The 19,139-nt window shown below is 33.6% G+C and overlaps 1 protein-coding gene across 8 annotated transcripts in view; it reads right to left on the bottom strand.

Moving 5' to 3' along the window:
- Positions 1-19,139, bottom strand: part of LOC126929033 (uncharacterized) — a 194,311-nt gene that overhangs the window by 40,235 nt on the left and 134,937 nt on the right. For all 8 annotated transcript variants that reach the window (XR_007717042.1, XM_050745039.1, XM_050745038.1 and 5 more), the window contains exon 4: positions 1,304-1,517. Coding sequence is in view for 7 of the 8 variants with exons in the window: in XM_050745039.1 (XP_050600996.1) it covers positions 1,304-1,517 (214 nt within the window). In the remaining variant the exon portion in view is untranslated. The remainder of the gene's footprint in view (positions 1-1,303; positions 1,518-19,139) is intronic.

Below are 19,139 nucleotides of genomic sequence, written 5' to 3'. Positions count from 1 at the left end.
AACTTGTAATAACAAAATCCTCTACGAGATGCATATGAATACTGTGATAGAAAAAACATTTCATTGCCAAAAATGGAGTGTCGCGATGGAGTCCACGTTTTATTAAACAAAGGACAAAGCTTCAAGTCTTAGAGCTCTGTTCTGCTAACAAAATATCTCTCAGGTGGATTATTTTTAACAACAAAATTCTCACGTTAGTACAATAATTGAACGCTAATTTGTAAGCAGGAAACAATTTCCTGCGGTATCGTAAAAATGAAGAAGAAAATAAGACTTCACGGCTTCTCTGAACTATCAAAAACGTTTAGTTTCCAGCTACACATGAAATAATTCAAACATTTCGTAATGTGTTTATCCAAAGCAACTGGTAGATCCCCGATGGAATCATTAGACACGGTACGCTAATAATTCGGTCGGAATTCGTTCAAACGTTACTACAATCCCTGAAGCATGACTCGAGCCGAACAAAAGAATGACGCGCCTGTTGCGCATTACTGACATTATGATCCAAATTAGCGGGTGATTAAAAGAGTCTGCTGATATCTTTATTCCACTTGCAGCAAACATTTTAATGCACGTAATCGAATTTACAAGTTCAAGCTAACGAATAATTCAGTAGATAATGTAATTAGTTGCAGAAGAAATCTCGTGTAGTGTTAGATATTCGAACACAGAGTATTAGAATCTTTTACTTCAACCGAAACTAACATAAAGCAAGCGAGATGTATATTGTGCTTCTCTATTTTACCTGTGTATTATTATTATTGTTGTTGTGTTATAATTTATTGTTAACGTGATTGTGTATTATAATCTAGTCACTGATAACTAGACTACGGATTTTTATACAATTTTCTATTTTTATGAACAAAACCTGCACAAGAATTTGTTTCGTTCGCTGAAACCTATAAAGTGTACCCTACTTTGAATATTTTACATGTCTTGTACGTTATATGCAATTTGTAGATTTTTGCATCTTCAAATTTATTAAAAATCTACAGTCTATTAACAGATAATAAATTAAGCAAGGTCCATTAATAAGATAAAGTGAATGTGACGTTCGTGTGTCAAATCAAATGGTAAAACACCAATGAAATGAGAAGACGAATAATTAATTTTTGCTCTGTGTCTTTGTTTCTCACGCATTTATAACGCTTTTTTTACTAATCTTTCTTCAGAGCTATCGCACATCAAAGTCGAAGAATTTCATAAAAATTGTTCTGTAAGTGGTGGAATAGTATAATCTTTTACGAGGATTAAATAAGTAAATAAATTTGGTGAATAAATAGGGCAGATTGAAACTCACCTAACCGAGCCCGAGGTGACCAAAAATGGCATAGGTGTTGGGCATGGGCTCAATGGCGAACTGCTGACTGAACTACGAGTGCTGCTTAACACAGAATGTGGACATTGTGGCGGACCGCCATGTGCACCGGAAGATGCGTTTCCACCTTTGCTGGAGGAACGTCCCTTCAGGCAGGGGATTTTCGACCAACCGCTAACATCGTTGCCCGACAAGCCTGTGAACAAATACGTTGATCGATAGTACTATGCAGGTGATAGCAATTTCACTGTATGCATTAGCATTGCACAGGATTTAGAGCGTCTGGGCGGCTGCTCTATTTAGTGTAGCGCTTTGACATACGAGATGTACGCTTCGAGCGTTTATTTAGGAACACTTGATCAATTAATCTGTAAGATACATATTGATAAAATTGTGTTGGCGAGCATGTACCTCCGAAGCAATATCGAATACCATGAAAATAATATACCGCGTTATACGCGGACATCTGGTTGTGGTGAATAAGAGCGAACAATAACGTTGTCAAAGGCATTTACATGTTTTCACAATACAATCGCAAAAACCAAAAATCTGATGCCGATCGTTTTGAATGGTTTGGAAGTTTTAGAGTTAAAATAGGAAGGAAGAATAAGGATTTAAAATAAATAATTGTTTAACATTAGATCTACCACACCAGTCAAATTGACTGGTTTTACAATTTTATTTTGAAATTCCTAGTTTATGTTATATTTTTTTCCACAATGATGTAATGACTTTCGTAACGATAACTAAAAGAATAATATGATGAATTTTATTTTGTTTTTTATGTATTCAAACCGAAAATAATTTTATATCAAAGCTATTTATACAAATATCAGTCAAAGTGACTGGTATTTGTCAAAGTGTAAAAGGGTGTTGCAATCTGTTTATCGAACCCCAATTAACCAGTTTCCTCGTTTTGTATAACTTCCCACACGTTTCGAAAATTTTTACTGCGTATCATTTGATATGACGATATCAGTTATCAGGAAAATTCCGGATCGATCGCTAAATCGCTAAATGCTAACATTCGAAATACCACACCAGTCAAAACGACTGGTTCTACAATTTTATAAATGTGTCAACACTCAGCTAGAAATCCCAGATAATAATATCAAAAATTTACTACATAACATGGAATTTCTTCCGCAAGAAAGTAATAAATATTCTATTAATACGTATTTTTTAAAGACCAGTCATTTTGACTGGCTTTGATAGAAATAGTTTCGTGTTAACTATCGGTAGTTCTAGTGTTAAACTAATTTGTTACTTTCATTTTTCATAGCAAGATGAAATAAATCATTCCTAAACACGAATGTTCATTTTGATTGGCAATTTTAAGTAAAATAACAAATAATTTAATTTTAGTACTAATTGAAATACTAGTTGAAATAAAATCCCCTTTGATGAGATCTGAAGTCCAGACTCGACTCGAGGCTGCGCGTTCTATACCAGAAAGCTTCTTGTAAATCTTTGTTGGATTAAGTTACGTTAACATAATACCAATGTATAGCAGATATATACATAGATATTATTAAAATACGTATAACAAGTTTGAATTCACAGAATTGTGTTTTATAATATCGCAGCATTCGCTATGTGAAAATTCTCCTCATCTCAATTACCTTCACAATGACATTTGTGTTTCTGATACAGTTGACAGAATCAGAAATTATTTCAGGTCATATTTATTCAAATAAATAATAAAATAATTGTCATATAATTATAATCGTAAGAATAAACCAAATAAAATGACATATTATCAAACTAATTGCTTTTTAGATATTGTATTTCGACTTTGCCTAACTTTGTTCTGAGAATGGTCACGCTGACCTTTTCTGCTTATTATTGGATTGGCAACTAAATGATTGCGGATTTTGTCATTAGGTGGTAATGATAAATTCCGCAATCACTTAGTTGCCAACCCAATAAAACCAACGATTTGCGTCAAGTTTACGAAACGGATAAAACACGTGCGATTTTCGAGAATTCTAATATTTTAATTAAGCGTGTCATTAGTTTTAGAGTCAGCAGAACCGCCGGAAATGTCAATAGTATTTTATATGCTTGTTGACGTATTAACATTTATCATACATTTATTTTTCGGATTGTAGATTCGGAATACAATGAACATATATATGACATCTGAACTAACGGACTTTTTAATTACCGTTGATTGGTATGTGGACACATGGTGTGCCTGTTTTCGACGGGAGGCATCTGTGCAAGGCGTCAACAACTCTGATAAAAAAACACCTCAAAAAAAAAAAAATTATTTATAGATTCGACAGGAATATTTTCCACGCGACAAAATTTTAACAAAAGCATATCCAAGTCTATTCACAAGAATATTTTATCGTAGAAATAACGCATATGAATTGAATAAATTTAAAAACCGAATGAAACTGAGATAATAAAAATAAGAATGTTGGAATATTTTGTTTTCACGTTAAAGGTGTAAACCACATAAATATGGATTTAACAATGTTGGAGAGGACATATTAGAGTTAATATTTTTAAGAACAGCAACGTAATAAAGCAAATTGGATATATTACTGATGAATTATTTAGTTACAATAAAGTGATGCGAACAATGTGCAGTTAATTTCAAGAGTAATCGCGATAATTATTTTGTGTTCAAAGCAATATAGTGGCTAAAATAGGGAAGCGTATTCAACGTGATATCAAATTCCCTTGTTAATTAAAACTTTATTACAATAATCGAAGGAGAAACACGAATTCGGTGATATAATTTATTACCCGGTAATGAATTAAATTTTTCCAAAATAATTGATAATAAACCTGTAAAAGGAGTTGCCTACATACGGAAAATAAATAAACTAAAAGCCAATCCTTTTGAAACGAAGTTAGCCAAACTGTAGAACTGTAGAACAGCATAGTAGCAAAGATATTTTTTCAAGTTAGAAACTACTTTATTTTACGCTAAAAAAAAGAGAAAATCAGAAAACAAAAATCACCAGCAACTGCATAGAGATACGTTATTATAAAAATCGGAGACAAAAGCTGGCAAAAATCAGAGGCAAAAGCTGGTCAAAAATCACAGGTAAAAGCTGGCAAGCAACTCGCGTTACGAACTGCATACGAAGTATTATCCGCGTGCGTTCTAGTTGCGCGCTCTGGATAATTCGCAGCCATAAATTATTCATAAAAAGTATCGCAACGTGCTAATTTTACGATATCGTGTTCCTCGTTATGCGGAGTGCTTGCCAATAAAACGTCTGCTCGGCAAGTTGCAAAATTTCCCTAACGTAGGAAGTGGAGACGAGGCGCGCGAGCGCGCGAGCGACCTTGACCGTAGAAGGTCGAAGGTTTTCGCCTAACGTAGAATGTGAAACGCTGCTGGTGGTCGTGGTGAACGGTAGCAAGAGTGGTTGTTGGCGTTCACCGCGAAACCTCCACTTATCGCTAACAAAGGCCAAGCCTTCCGTGTAACTCGGATGAGGGCTTGAGCTTTAATGGCTTGCGACCTGTTTCTTTCCTGCGTTTTAGTTGGAGAATCGCGAAAAGCCTCGTAATTATTTCAGCGAGACAGCATTACCATTAATTACCATTTTCTTCATATTTTGATCACACGTATTATATTTGTCGAATTAATTCAAACAGTCTTTCGAGAAATATTATTTTCCAGCTCAGCTACCGTGTACTTTTATTAATATACCACGAAAAATAACGAGTTACCTTTTTTCAAAGAAATATCTTTTGGCTTTGTTGCTTTTGTTTATTGTAAATACAAAAGAAATATTATTAATAATATGGGGATGGTGGGAATAATAATACTATGGTAACAAATTGATAATTAACTTAATCTTGTTTTAATTTCAAGGGGAAACGCGCCGGGTTGAATTATTTTGGATATAATTAACAAAGAGAACAGCTGTTAAAATATGAAAAAGTATATAATTGAAGTAACATTTGTAGGTAAAAATGGCACAATATTTTACACTGGCACAGTTGTTTTTATACTATGTACGAGAATTGACATTAAATTTCAACTTATTCGTCGTAAAAATTTTAATATCTATTTTTTATTTCTTTTAGCTCGTATAGTTCAGAAAATATGAATTTCTATAATTGAAAAGATTTTTAATTAACTTGGTTATTTTCAATAGTACAATATGCGATTTAAAGGTGAAACTGGTATTTATTGATATTTCATCAATATTACCAACGACTTGTTTTATTTACAACACAAAAATTGAATCGTATTAAATTATTAAAAACTTAAATTAATTGAATTATTAGTCATATTTTTAAATAAAAACAGTTTGTTCACTTTCTGTCCTAATTTCTTTATCGTTCAAAATGCAAAGCGAAACTAATCACTGCTGCGAAATGTTGTGTATTAAATACAGTTTATATTTGTTACTATTTCACGCGTTAAATATATCTCACGCGCATAATTTGTATTGTATCAATATTACTCAACAATCGCATCGCTTCCTTCGTGTAGAAATACAGATTCAATTATGCGAAATGGTTTTGACGTAGCAAAAATTAATTTTTCTAAGAATTTTTATGCTCGCTTGCACATACTTTGTAGTACTTTGACAAGTCACAATTTCTTTCCTTTTCTACATTATTTTTGTTTTACGGTACAAGGAAAATAATGATCCATACTGTCGTTTTATACTTATTATAGAGACAGTTAAGTTTCGTCCTTTTATTATTTGGAAACGCGTGGTGTCGTAAAATGTTGAAATGGAACAGGTGATACAGTTCTTAATTTCAAGAAATTTTGTAAATATTATCTACCAACAATAAGCAGAGGAGATATTTAAACCACAATTAATTTAAATGTTAAAAATGCTAGAGATTGCGAGGAATTGTGATTTGTAATAAGTTTCGACGTAAATTAAAATTTTATTAATGTTAAAAATGCTAAAGATTGCGAGGAATTGTGATTTATAAGAAATTTTGACGTCAATCAAAATTTTCTTTATGTTAAAAATGCTAGAGATTCCGAGAAATTGTAATTTATAAGAAGCTTTGACGTAAATCAAAATTTTGTTAACGTAAAAAATACTAGAAATTGCGAGGAAGTGTGACTTGTAAGAAGTTTTGACGTAAATTAAAATTTTGTTAATAATTTCTACAATATCGTTCATTTGCATTTTCAATAGTTTAAAAAACAGTTAAATAACCGGAGGAATAGATCGAGAGCCGACTGTAGTAGCTTTTAAAACTCAGATTTAAATTAAAAACCAGCTGCATGTTAATTTGAATGCAATATATTTCTGCATATAATCGGTTGTAGGAAAACTACAGCAAAGAAGGTGATGAAAATCCTAGTCTGGGAAAAATATGTATATTGGCGTTATTCCGAGAACGAGCAGATTCAAACTCCCATGTGCCTTCTTCAGAGAACGATAAAAGTTGAGGGAAAATAGATGTGGATGACCCCACGCGAGCGTGGCTGAGATTTCCTTCTCAATACACTCGAGGACCACGCAGTGAAGCTTCGCCTGGGCAATCAACAAAAGTACGACTTCCTGAAGGCGTGATAGAAAGTCGGATATCTGAGTGGATGTTCACTCGTGTATACAACATTCTAGTGTGTGCCCACACAGCAGATTTAAACAAATTCTCATCGTATCGTACATACACAGCTGCTACTAATTTTTAAGTTATTTAAAATACCATTTTAGTTTTCCTCGTTTAAAAAATAGACGCGTGAAAAAATTAAAACTTGTTACATTATAATATTAATTAAGTTATAATAACTATATTATTATAAGATAGATCGAAAAATAGGTTTCTAAGATTTCAAAATGTATGTGAAACATACACGACTGGGTAATTATGCGAATAAATTAAAGTCTTATAACTGCGCTGCGGATGTTCAATGGAATTTCATATTTTTTACCAACGTAATCAGAGAAATGGAATTTAGGTAGAAATTTGTTTCGTCTACTAAATATAATAGCGAGAGGTCTACTTTGAATATCATAAATATTTGTACAGTACGTGTTACACGTGCTTTGTAAATTCTTGGAACTTTAAATTTCCCAAAAATGCGTAAACATTTTGATAACATCATTATTATAAATAAACATTGCTGTTATTATTATTACAACATAATGTGTTATAAGATAGTTTAATTGTACTGGTTAATATGGTGTATTCAGACACTTTATTCCATTCACGACAATAATATTTGAAATACATTGAAAATGTGCAATGATGTTAATGGTGAATTAATAAGCGGAATGTATAATATTTGTCTTGTTGTGAAGTCGACCAAGTGAAAATTAAAATTGTTCGCGAATAAATTTGTCAATATTACGTTATAATTAGATGCATGATTTATCACGTTTTCAAACATTCACATCATACATTAATTTTAGACATCGTCGTGTAAAGTAAGTACAGTTGCAAGTCTTTCTGACTTAGAAATATTAAGATAGTAAGTACTGTCACGTTAGTTTTCATTTTATCAATATTTTCACTTGCGATTTGTTCTCAATCAATTTACATTACCGAGCTCTGCCTTATGACGTGCAGTCCAAAGAGAAATCCAAAAGATTTGCTTCATACTTTCTTTTACTATTATTCACCTTTCTACTATCGCTATACTATACAACTTTTTATTATCATTCAAACTAACATCTCTATATATCTCCAACCTAGATTCTACAGTTTCACGAAGATTGATGATGTAGAAACATTTCTAGCACTATGATTTATGTAGTCTACTACCGTAAAGTGTCCGTTATTATTAAACACTTATTAAGTAAGTCACTTTATCTCTATGTTTCTCGATAATATCGCGTTTATTTTATTACATTAATTCGCTGCTTTGCTCTTAACGCTTTTACAGACAGTTGTAAAATAGCATTGGGTCGTCCGAAAAGTTTCTTTCGTTTTATAAGGAAATAATTATATTATTTATTTATATTATTTTATCGAATTACGTATGATGCATTCTGTTCTATCAAAATAAAGATCACAACGTTCGACAGATTAGGTTTCATGTTTGTATAAAGATGCATCGTTGTAAAAGAAAGACACTTTTCGACAACCTAATAATTCATGATTCATTCAATCATTCACATTCATAATAATTTATAATATTCACAATATTGTAGTATCGTGAGGAAAAAGCCTGATTAGAGATCGATCAAAAGAATGTCGTCTGTCCTTCGGTTGTTAATTTACATAGTGAAAAAGCCTGTGTGTCACCTAGTTCTTGCGGAGCGTTAACAGGACGGGATTAGAGAGAGGAAAAAATAACGCTAATGGAGGAGGACGATTTGAATTTTAAAAAATTGTTGTTGATCGAGAAGCGTTGGACGGTTGATCGAGAATGAGAGTGAGTCGAGAGGTCAGAGTTAATCGAGGAGTCGAAGAGTAGAGTTGTTAGCGTTGTCGAGTTGCGTGAGTTGCTAGCGTGTTGAGATATTGAGTTGTTAGCGTTGTCCAGTTGCGAGAGTGGTCGAATTAGAGTAAGATTGTTACATTTAGTTCCAAATTAAACAATCATCGTTTTCTGTCTAATTAATATCTGTATAACTAATTTATTGTAAATAAATTACAAATAATAAATAGTATCAGGAAAAAATTTATACCTAAATTTCCACGATACTACAATATTCACAATAAAAATGTATTTCAGAAAACCGGTCAAAATTTCGAAACTGTGTGTCATTTTTCATGCCAATTAGCATGTGCATATGTTATTTTCAATAAAAATGCATTCAACGGTTGTATTTTATTTCACGCGATTTCTTCAAAACTGATAAATCAATTAAATTCGAATTAAATCTAAATTGAAAGAGCTAGAGCCGTCTTGTTCCAGCTTACGAGAATCGTCGATCTACTGGGACAAGACAGCCGTAGCCGTTTCAATTTAAACTCCATTCAAATTTAATCAGTTTTGAAAAAATCGCGAGAAACGAAATATCAGGTTGTCCGAAAAGTTTCTTCCGTTTTATAACGAAATGATAGATGCATAGCATTTTTATTACTTTTCATAATTTTATTCAATCCACTTTATGATCCATTTTGTTCCAACGGAACAAATGTACATCTATTATTCCCTTACAAAAAAAAGACGAAACAAACTTTTCAAACAACCTGATATAGTTTGACATTACCATAATAATACACGTCTCCTCTATTATTATTTTTCAAGCTGCCAAAGTAGAATAAAAACGTAATCTATTACTTTCCCATGGTACTCGCGATCTGTCCGACCCAACACGACTTTCCATTCTTCGCGTTCCCGACCATAGAAAGTTGTCGCCAAAAAAAAAAAAAAAAAAAACGACGAGAAAACGAAGGAGAGCAAACGATGGCTCGCCCAATAAGTCGATAGCATCGTATCGAGCGGATCGGCTGCGCAATAAGAGCCGAAGAAATACGCTTCAAGTTCCGCGTATTGGAAAACCACTCGAACGAGGGTGGGCAAAATCCTGGAATGAGGATTTCTTTGATACAAACAGAACCGAGATGTATATAACAGTCTGTATCGTTCTTCCACTATCGTCGAAGTCCTTATACCTCAATAAGTTCGTTCCATTACAAGATCAGATACCTCGGTTCGAGGTAAAATCTATCGCTGGTCAACCGTGGCTGATTGTGGGAATATCGATACAAATACAATCTCGGTTTGTTAAGATTTTTAATTCGATCCATTCGATAGTCGTGTAATCAATTTCGTGGAAATCGAAGGAAGAAGCTTTCCCATCGAGACAATTATTTTACTTCTATCGATGATTCAACTACTCAGTCGTAAAACTGGTAAAAAATAAAACTAAAAGGTGATGATGAAAGCGGAGATTAAACTGCGGATATTAACTCTTTCACGGTTGGTGTTGCGTACGACCGACAGTGTATTTTAACAAATTACTATCAGAGTAATTAAACGATAGATGCACTCTCTTCTTTGCTCGAATTTGGTTTTAACGTTGCTCCGACATTGAATGTTAGCAACGCTACATAGTTCTTTGCCTGTATTTAAATTGTCAATTAAAATTTGCTTGTTCAGAATCTTCGGTCGAATTTTGAAAATGAGCGGCGATATCGCGAGATTTATTACGTTTTCTTCGTTCCTGTTTTTGTCCGACAAGTGTGCAAAATGACAAGCTTCTTATCTCTCATGTTGATTTTTAATTGTTGTCAAATTTTCGAACGATTTTCTCCAGGCTTCGGTACATTTGTTTTCTATTATTATTTAATTTATACTTTACAATTTGTCCAGCTGGATATTCGGTAAATTCGGTATATGAGTTTCGAGAGCTGTTTATGCAGTGGATGTCACCAGTAGAGAAGGCGTGCAAAATCGCTAACAGCGATTTGTCACAGCGGCCGCAAATTCACGATCACGGTCGTGATATAACTTCATCGACGACCGTGATCGTGATTTATTTATCTTGATCGAATTTGCTCACTGTGATTTTAATTCTCCATCTTCATTGAATTATTTTTTATAGAACGTTTCGATATAACTTGCACAAAGATATCTGCGTATAATGTAAGGCAAAGAGTACGTTTCCTGCATAAAACACAAATTTATTTAATATTAAGCAACCGGCTGTCACTTTTAAAGGAACACAAAGACATCACTGGTGATTATAGATACAGCATAAAATTACATAAGTTACACATTTTTAAAAAATATATGTTTCCTTGAAGATTCTCCTTCACACTGTATGAAAAAAAAAGAAGAAAAAAATGGTAAGGAAATAAAGATATGCCGAGTGCAAAGAATCAAAAGACGAAAAAGAATTCAATTTTCTTTTCTCTATCTCGCATCAGTGTTTTAACACGTTGACTGCCACGACACCCGTATTCGGGTGTCAGCAAAGTTTCTGGTCAGGCCGCGAAACCCATATTCGGGAGTTGCTTATTTGATTACTTGCGAAGGATCGTCATAGGTATTTGAGAAGATATCCCATAATAATAAAACTGTTGAATTGTTATAAAAGTAACACGAAAATGGTTCATTAAAAAATTATTTAATAATAATGTAAAACTTTAAAGCATTCTATACATAACTGAGGTTGGTCGGGACAATTTGAACAATAAGTTGTTTTCTTCAAATTCTTTTGTGCCTTTGTTCGGTCCATTCGACGTCTTTTATTTGCATAACATAGTTTGCATGCGCGTCTAATGCTTCTTGCGGAATCATTTTTCCGAACGGCGATATTATGCCGACTACGTCGAAGACAAGGATTTTTTGTATTTTCAGACAACTCTAATAATTTTGCAACTAATAATTGTCTAAATACTCTAATATTTATGTTCTTCCTCGTTGCAATTTTGTAAACCGTCAAAGCGTTTACAACAAAAATTCCCAGAGGGAGTTGAATGCCAAGTTTTCTGTACCATTTGATTCCTTTTCTAATTGTGGTGGCATAAAAAACCATTTGGTCGGAATAATCTATACCACACTTTTATTTGTTATATTCAACAACAGCTAGTGGTTTTAATGTTGCGAACAAACGAAACGAAAGATCATTCTTGAGACCAACACATGAACGACTCGCATTACTAAAATATCGATGGGAGCACCTAGCAGAGAACACTTGGTACTGCTGCACGCGTGGCCTGACGGAGATTTCTTTGAAAACACGCGTGGCAGTCAACGTGTTAAAGAGTAAAATACTAACTCTTCCTCTCGATTTCAAAGTCGTAATATTCACTCGATATCGTTGATATAAAATATACGAGTTATGTGACGCGCGCAGAGAACAGATGCTCTTCGCCGATCAGAAGCGATCAGCAAAAATCACAGTTCGCTGTGTAAAGTCATCGTGGTTGGAAACGAACGTGATTCACAAGTAGAAGTTCGTATCATCTCTGTTCATACTCTAAACTCAGCATAGAAAATAAACTAAAAATCTACAAAACGATAATAAAACCAATCTGGACGTACAGAATACCGCTATGGGAGATAGCAGCAGCAGTAAGCCACATAAATAAACTCGCTACAATGCAAGATACTGAGAACAATAGTCAACGCTCCATGGTATGTCAGAAACGAGGATATACGCAAAGACTTAAAAATACCAACGGTCAAAGAAGAAATCGGCAGGTATGCAGAAAAATACAGGGAAAGAATGGCAACACATCCAAACCAGCTGGCTGCTGAAGCGAGCAAAACTCATATAGAAAGAAGACTAAAAAGAAAACACTCCACTGACTTCACTAAAGAAATAAAATAGTCACACTCGAAGATGGTATCCCGGAGGGTGTAGCCATCTACATGTTATTTAGCAATTAAGTTAGAAAAATTTACCAAATGTCCAGCTGGACAAATTGTAAAGTACAAATTAAATAATAATAAAAAAAACTGTTCATCAGCCTGCCCATTGCGTGACCAGATCCTTCTAATTGTCAGTAGGAAATCTTTGTCGTTTTCCACGTTTCACGAGGCACCGTGACTTCGAGTGTCTTCGAATCATCGGCTCTGCGCATGTGGACGACGGTGAGCATCGAACAACACTCTGTTGCTACTCTGAAACTATAACATCCGCGACTCTTAGAACCACGATACTCGTGAAGAGTATGCGCCGCTATCAGCCTAAACCCTGATGGCACATTTATGACTCGGGCTATCGGCTATACGATACCCTTGGGAATAAATCAACGAGTGTACGACGCGTCGACCTCAACATGTGAATCTCCTCCATAGAGAAATCGACGCTGACATACATATGCAATATACATATTAATTTTCTGCCGCCAGTATGGTTTTTCACTAACGCGGTCGGTATTATGAATCTTTCAGCTCTTGGCCTGATTTTATACAGTTTTAGGTTTTGAAAAATATTTGAAAAAATTCCGAGGTACTTATCATAGTCTTTAATTTACTACACGAGTGATACCATAACAAGATGTTCAGATCTTACTGCGATAAGAATGAAGATTTGACGGAAAATTACGGAAAGATGGAAATTTGTTTGAAGGTACATAGTTTCGTGTTAACACGTTCACACCAGTGCTGCTATTTGTGTTTCTCGCCGTGGCGCGGCGCTCGTATTTATGTTTACAATAAGCTTATAATATTGAATTGTTATGTTTTTAAATAAATCCTACTTTTTTCAATTAATAAACGTTAAATTAATTTGTTTAAATTTTTAACTATATGGTAATTTTTCTAGTTACTAAGCAAACTACATTTTTGATAATACGCATCGTTTAATGGAACATTCAAGTGTGAGCCACCGGTGGTGCACGCCGTCTGACGGGAGACTCGAGCGTGAGCCACCGGCGTGAACGTGTTAAATAAATATTTAGAAAAGTTATTGTAGGATTTTACACGCAAGACTATGATCTTTCGAAGAGACGAAAGAAATTGACCAACTTTCAAAAAAGTATAATTATTTCGAGATCTAAGTTTGCGGGATTTTTCAGATAATTATTTATTATTGGAAAATGATCCAGGACACGCGTCGAAAAAGAAAGGTTCCGTATCTCATACTTACTAATGTATGAATAAACACAGAATTCATATGAGATACCAAGGCCAATTTCATTATATATATACGATCTTGATTTTCAATTTTTCTTAAAAATATGTCGCGATCTACCTACTAAAATCTGGACATTTAACACATTCAAACATGTGTCTTGTGTACTAATAAGCGACAATGGAGAAGGCGGTATTAAACCAACATGATATTTTATTAATAATATTTATAGTTACTATATATCCTATTATATATTATTATATATTATATACTATACTAAAGGAGCCACTACCGTTTGTTTCTATGAGTCACGACTATGTCGTCCAATCGGCTATGATCGACCAAAAATCGTTTTGCGATCGACCGATCGATCGCGATCTACTTGTTAGCCACTCCTGATACATACGACAGATAAATATATATATCGAAATAAAAAGAATTTGCATATAAAAAATTCACTTAGCAATAAACTGGCGTGGGTGGCAATGCGAGTCGCTAACTTTAACACAGTGCTCGCTTTACCTCCCATGATATTCAGAACTGAATTGAACCAAGTAAATGATATTTGGGCGGTCGAAGTCTTGTAAGCGTAAGCTTTTTTACGCGTGGAAACCATGGGGTCTGACAACTTCGTTTCGGGGAAATTGAACGACGAAAATTTCATCTGGACCCCATTTGGACGACCCATATTTTCGGCGGTGGGTTATCAAAGCTAAATATTCAATGGGACCATTTTTGACATTGATTGTATTTCTAAAATGGCCACAAATGTGTTGTATTAATTTCTTTGCTAAATTTCATTTCTGTATATATATAGCGTGTATATAAATATCTTGTAATTTCTATAGACATTTTCAAATTGCTTCCAAATATTGCCATTATAATCACAGTCGTGTTTTATTACAGTGCTGAAATTTCAAAATATTTTATATTGCATATACGAGATATAAAATATACATGGAAAATATAACAATTTTCTACGGTAAATATTCAAATAATTTCGTGAACCACTGTCTGCGATATTAGCAGTGGGAAAATTGATCTTAGCCCTTTCAGCGATAATTTGATGAGATAAAGATACAAACTTTGAGCGAACGATCAGCAAAATTGAATAATATGCTTTTTGAACGCAGCAATGGAAAACGATTTCTGATTGTGGTAGATCAGTGATTTATCTCTGCTAAGTGACTCGTTATTTAACTATGTCGAGAGGTATAGCAGCATAATCTTTGGGGAATTATCGCATTTCCAAGTACGCAAATATTTTGTGTTTGGAATAAGCAAAGACTTGTTTGTCTAGTTTTGAGAAAAAAATACAGAACAAAATTCGTTTAGAGCAGAGATTCCGCTTAAGCGACGAGTGGCTTGCATATCTTTTTCGATTATGCAGGTACACGATTATATCTTGACGTAATAAATTTCCGGCATAAATTATTCATAACTTTCGTGTTATCTTGCCTCGGAACCGGCAATATTCAACAAGATAACATGGCATAACGTCGAAAAATGATTGAAGGGATAATGAGAACAACAAGTGTTCCAAAAGCTACAAAGCGTTACTAAATTATTCCGATCAATTTCTTGTTATTAAAAAATAAATCACTCGCCTAAATTATTCAAGTTCATACATTATACAACGTAACAACGTAACAAAACAGAGATAGGAAACGTGTTTAAAACGCGACAAAAATGAAGAAAGAAAATGATCAAAGTATTAAAAAAACAAAGAAATTTTTAACGTACAAAAAATATGACGTATCTTTCGTATTCGTCTCTTTGGTAGTTTGAATTTTCTGATAGTCGAACGATTCATACGACGCGGACGATATTTTTCTATTATTCTTTTATCAATCTACATTTATTGTATTTATAAACTATCGTTTATCATTCGTCGTTCTTTAATAGCAATTTCATAGTTTAATAATATTATGTCAAATGGAACTCGCCGATGTTCAACGACTAGACTATCGCAGTGACAGAACGAAATTGAACGTTACATAATCGCCGGTGAGTCTATAGATGAGCGATTGGGAAAGCTCTCGATCTTAATAAAAAGCGACCAGGCATTTAACCACTTACTTATGTGTTAAAAGCAAACCTGACCTACTTGCAGCGAGAAATGTTTGCGATGTCGCTTCCGTTGTATTAATCGCCTTTCGTCCGTGTTCCTTTCCTCTCGCGTTTCTCCGCAAGAAAATGAACCTGCGGTTTGTACACAAATGGCCGTTTCTTACGATGAATTTTAAGCAGCTTGTTTAAAGTAAATTTTGTATATCGTGGCCTGATACGGCGAACTATATCGCACGGTAAAATTTAATTTCTGCAAAACATTGTACTGTGCTTGCGCGCTTTTTCTCTGACAATGTCATATTCGCATTGTTTGCGATTTGTTAGAAATTTATAAAATTTATTTCTACGAAAAGTATCTTATTTTGGTCGTGGCAAAAATTTAGCTGCCAACGTGTCAACTTGTATAATAACATTAAACGCGACGTAATTATATGAATGTGAATAAGAACGAAATTGAATAATAGTCTTGATGATATTTCTGGTACAAGACCGAAGAAGAACAAAATTAAATAATCTTCTTAATATTTCTATAACAAGATAATACAGCTACTACACGTTGTATGATAACTAGATACATTATAATATAATTAGGATATTATTGATATTGCTATAGAATGTTATTAGTCATTATTATGAAGAAGAAGAAGAAGAGAAGGAAATTACAAAATCAAAATGCACGAGAATGTGGCGAATGGTACACGGTTGAAGTATTACAGCAAACTGTCGTGGAAAAAGTTACTCAGAGATTGGCAGTTTTAGCTATAAACCGCAAACCCTTTACACTTTATGCTGTAAATCAAAGCGAAATGTGGTTGATGTCAAGTTTCTGGGGACGTGAGACAATAATAAACGGTAAAAAGTATAATCCTAGGAACGTGTTAAAAATTTAAAAAAAGACCATCCAATTATGCAACATTTTGTCTTACCTTGCATTTTTAATACTCTGTAGGATGCTGCACATTGATCAACAGCGTAGACCGAAAAGCGTAGAAAAGCGACGATATTACCAAAGCTGTCGTTTTTTTAATTTCTCTTGCATTTTACCATTATCTGTCGCATTTTTGTCAGATGAATTAATTTATAAAAGTAAATCATTTGTTTCTCGGGGACTAAATATTACTTGTGTATCCGTGTGATGAAATTAAGCAATTAGTCAACAGTGAAATTACTCGGTTTGGTTTCCGGCAGAATCAATCGTCGTTTGATAACGTGGAGCATGATCTGCTCTAAACTCTTGCACGACACTAACGCGTGAGTTTTGGAGTGCCGATTCCTCCGCAATAAAGCAAGTACAATTGTCTTTTATTCAAAGCTGACGTATTATCCGCAATAAAACTTGTCCCGCTGTCGCCAAATTGTGATAGAAAGCGTTGTTGGTACGCGAAAGAATCTCAGCAATGCAAACGCGTACATATAGCCACGTTTAGAAGCATATTAGATTATTTTGTAATTAGATTAAAAAACCGTAACAATTGGTCCAGTTTATGAGAGAAAGTTTATCTATCGATGGAATACAATTTTTGTTTAATGATTGCAACAGTTACCAAGTAATGAGATAACAATTATGTTCTTCTGTAAGTTATTTTCTATTGAAAAATATCCAGGATGAATTAAATAGGAAACTGCGAGAAGGCTGTGCAAACTTTGAATTCGATTTTGTAGAATCGCCCTTTTTTATTTTCAAATAATAATAAAAAATAATTTATACGTGGAATCGAGTGATAAGAAATATAACAGTAAACTTAATAGAAAACTATTAGAAATATAGCAGAAAACTAATGCTAAGTTAAATTATTTTAGCGAAATTAAATTACCAACCGACTGACCAGTTGAATCATCGCATACGACAGAACAAAATAGCTTTTTGTAAAATATACACGCATTTATGTTAATCCTACCTAAATAGAATCTCGGTATGTGTACGTTGCCTCTATTTTGAGGTTGTTAGCTCAAGCATCTTATTATAATATTTTTCCTTAATATATAAAGGAGGAGCTTGAACAAACACAAGGCAATTTTCATGAGAAATGTCATGAATAGTAACAAATTTCCCCTCAGAATTTTCATATTTATAGGATCCTTGCTTGGAAGAAATAGGTTTTTTACTTAGCGATATTTCTTGTTTATCATTTTCTATTACAAAATCTATGAGTTGAGCGTGTAATTATTCAGATCTCAACAGCTTTTTATGCCGTGAAGTAATTTATGCATCATTTGTGGTAAATTGTATAAAGACATGCACAGATGTTATTGATAGAAGAAATTATGTAAATTTTTCGAAAGGCAAATCAGGAGAAATTCTCTTAATAAGTACAACACGTATGGACAAGTATATAATTTTTAATTTCTATACTGAAATTTAGCTCCTGAAATGACGTATCGTATTAGATTTCACAAATTTCAATTAATAAAAAGACAGTACATTGTAACCAACATACTTAAGGATATTAAGTAACATGTAATCTTAGAACACAAGCAATAATACAATGATATTATTCACGTTATTTTTAAAAACTACATTTCTCTGTTTAAACATATAATGTAGAAATATTGACGATAAAGAATTAGACGTTTATTTGTATAATAAATATAAAATATTAATAAATTCCTGCAACACGAGTTTCGACGACCTTCCTGTCTAAACTATCTCTGCCATACTCACACAACCCGCATGTAACCATTCAATAATATGAGTATCACGTTAATACCATGTATTTCATTTATTATAATAAATTAACTACATTTATTCACATAAAAAGCGATGTGTTTAAGGGGCCCAAATTTCGTTCGCTGATGAATTTTTCTTGTTAAGTGTTCCCGCCTGTAAGTGGCAATTGGAATTTAAAATAGAAATTCCGCTAGTTCAGTGACAGCAAAAACGAAGGAATTCGTCACTAGGTTACGTCTTAATATTCGAAATCGTATCTCAACATCTAAAGTACGTGATTCTAGAATTTATTTTTGGCGACGCTTGGCATATTGCTCCTATTTTCATATTCCAAAGTAGCCATCTCTTATCTTATCTATCATATATATTAGTATTGGCAATTATATTAAAAAATGTTTTAGAAATTGGGGACGTGGACGATGAAAAGAAATTCGAAAGAGAGTCATCGAGAGAAAGCGAAGAAGATGAAAATGTGGAATGTTTTATACGTGGCAATCAATTTTCGAACGATACGAGAGAAGAAAAATGGATTAGATGCTCCGCGTGCTTCAGACGATGCTACGAGCTGCGGACATCTATATCACAAGCTAACAAATTTCTATGTGATTTTTATATAGATCGTGAGATTTGTTTTATTTCATATTTCATA

Source organism: Bombus affinis, chromosome 2 (assembly GCF_024516045.1).
Source record: "Bombus affinis isolate iyBomAffi1 chromosome 2, iyBomAffi1.2, whole genome shotgun sequence".
Classification (NCBI taxonomy): Eukaryota; Metazoa; Arthropoda; class Insecta; order Hymenoptera; family Apidae; genus Bombus; species Bombus affinis.
Note: the sequence above shows the minus strand (reverse complement) of the source record. Positions and strands in the feature narration are given on the sequence as shown.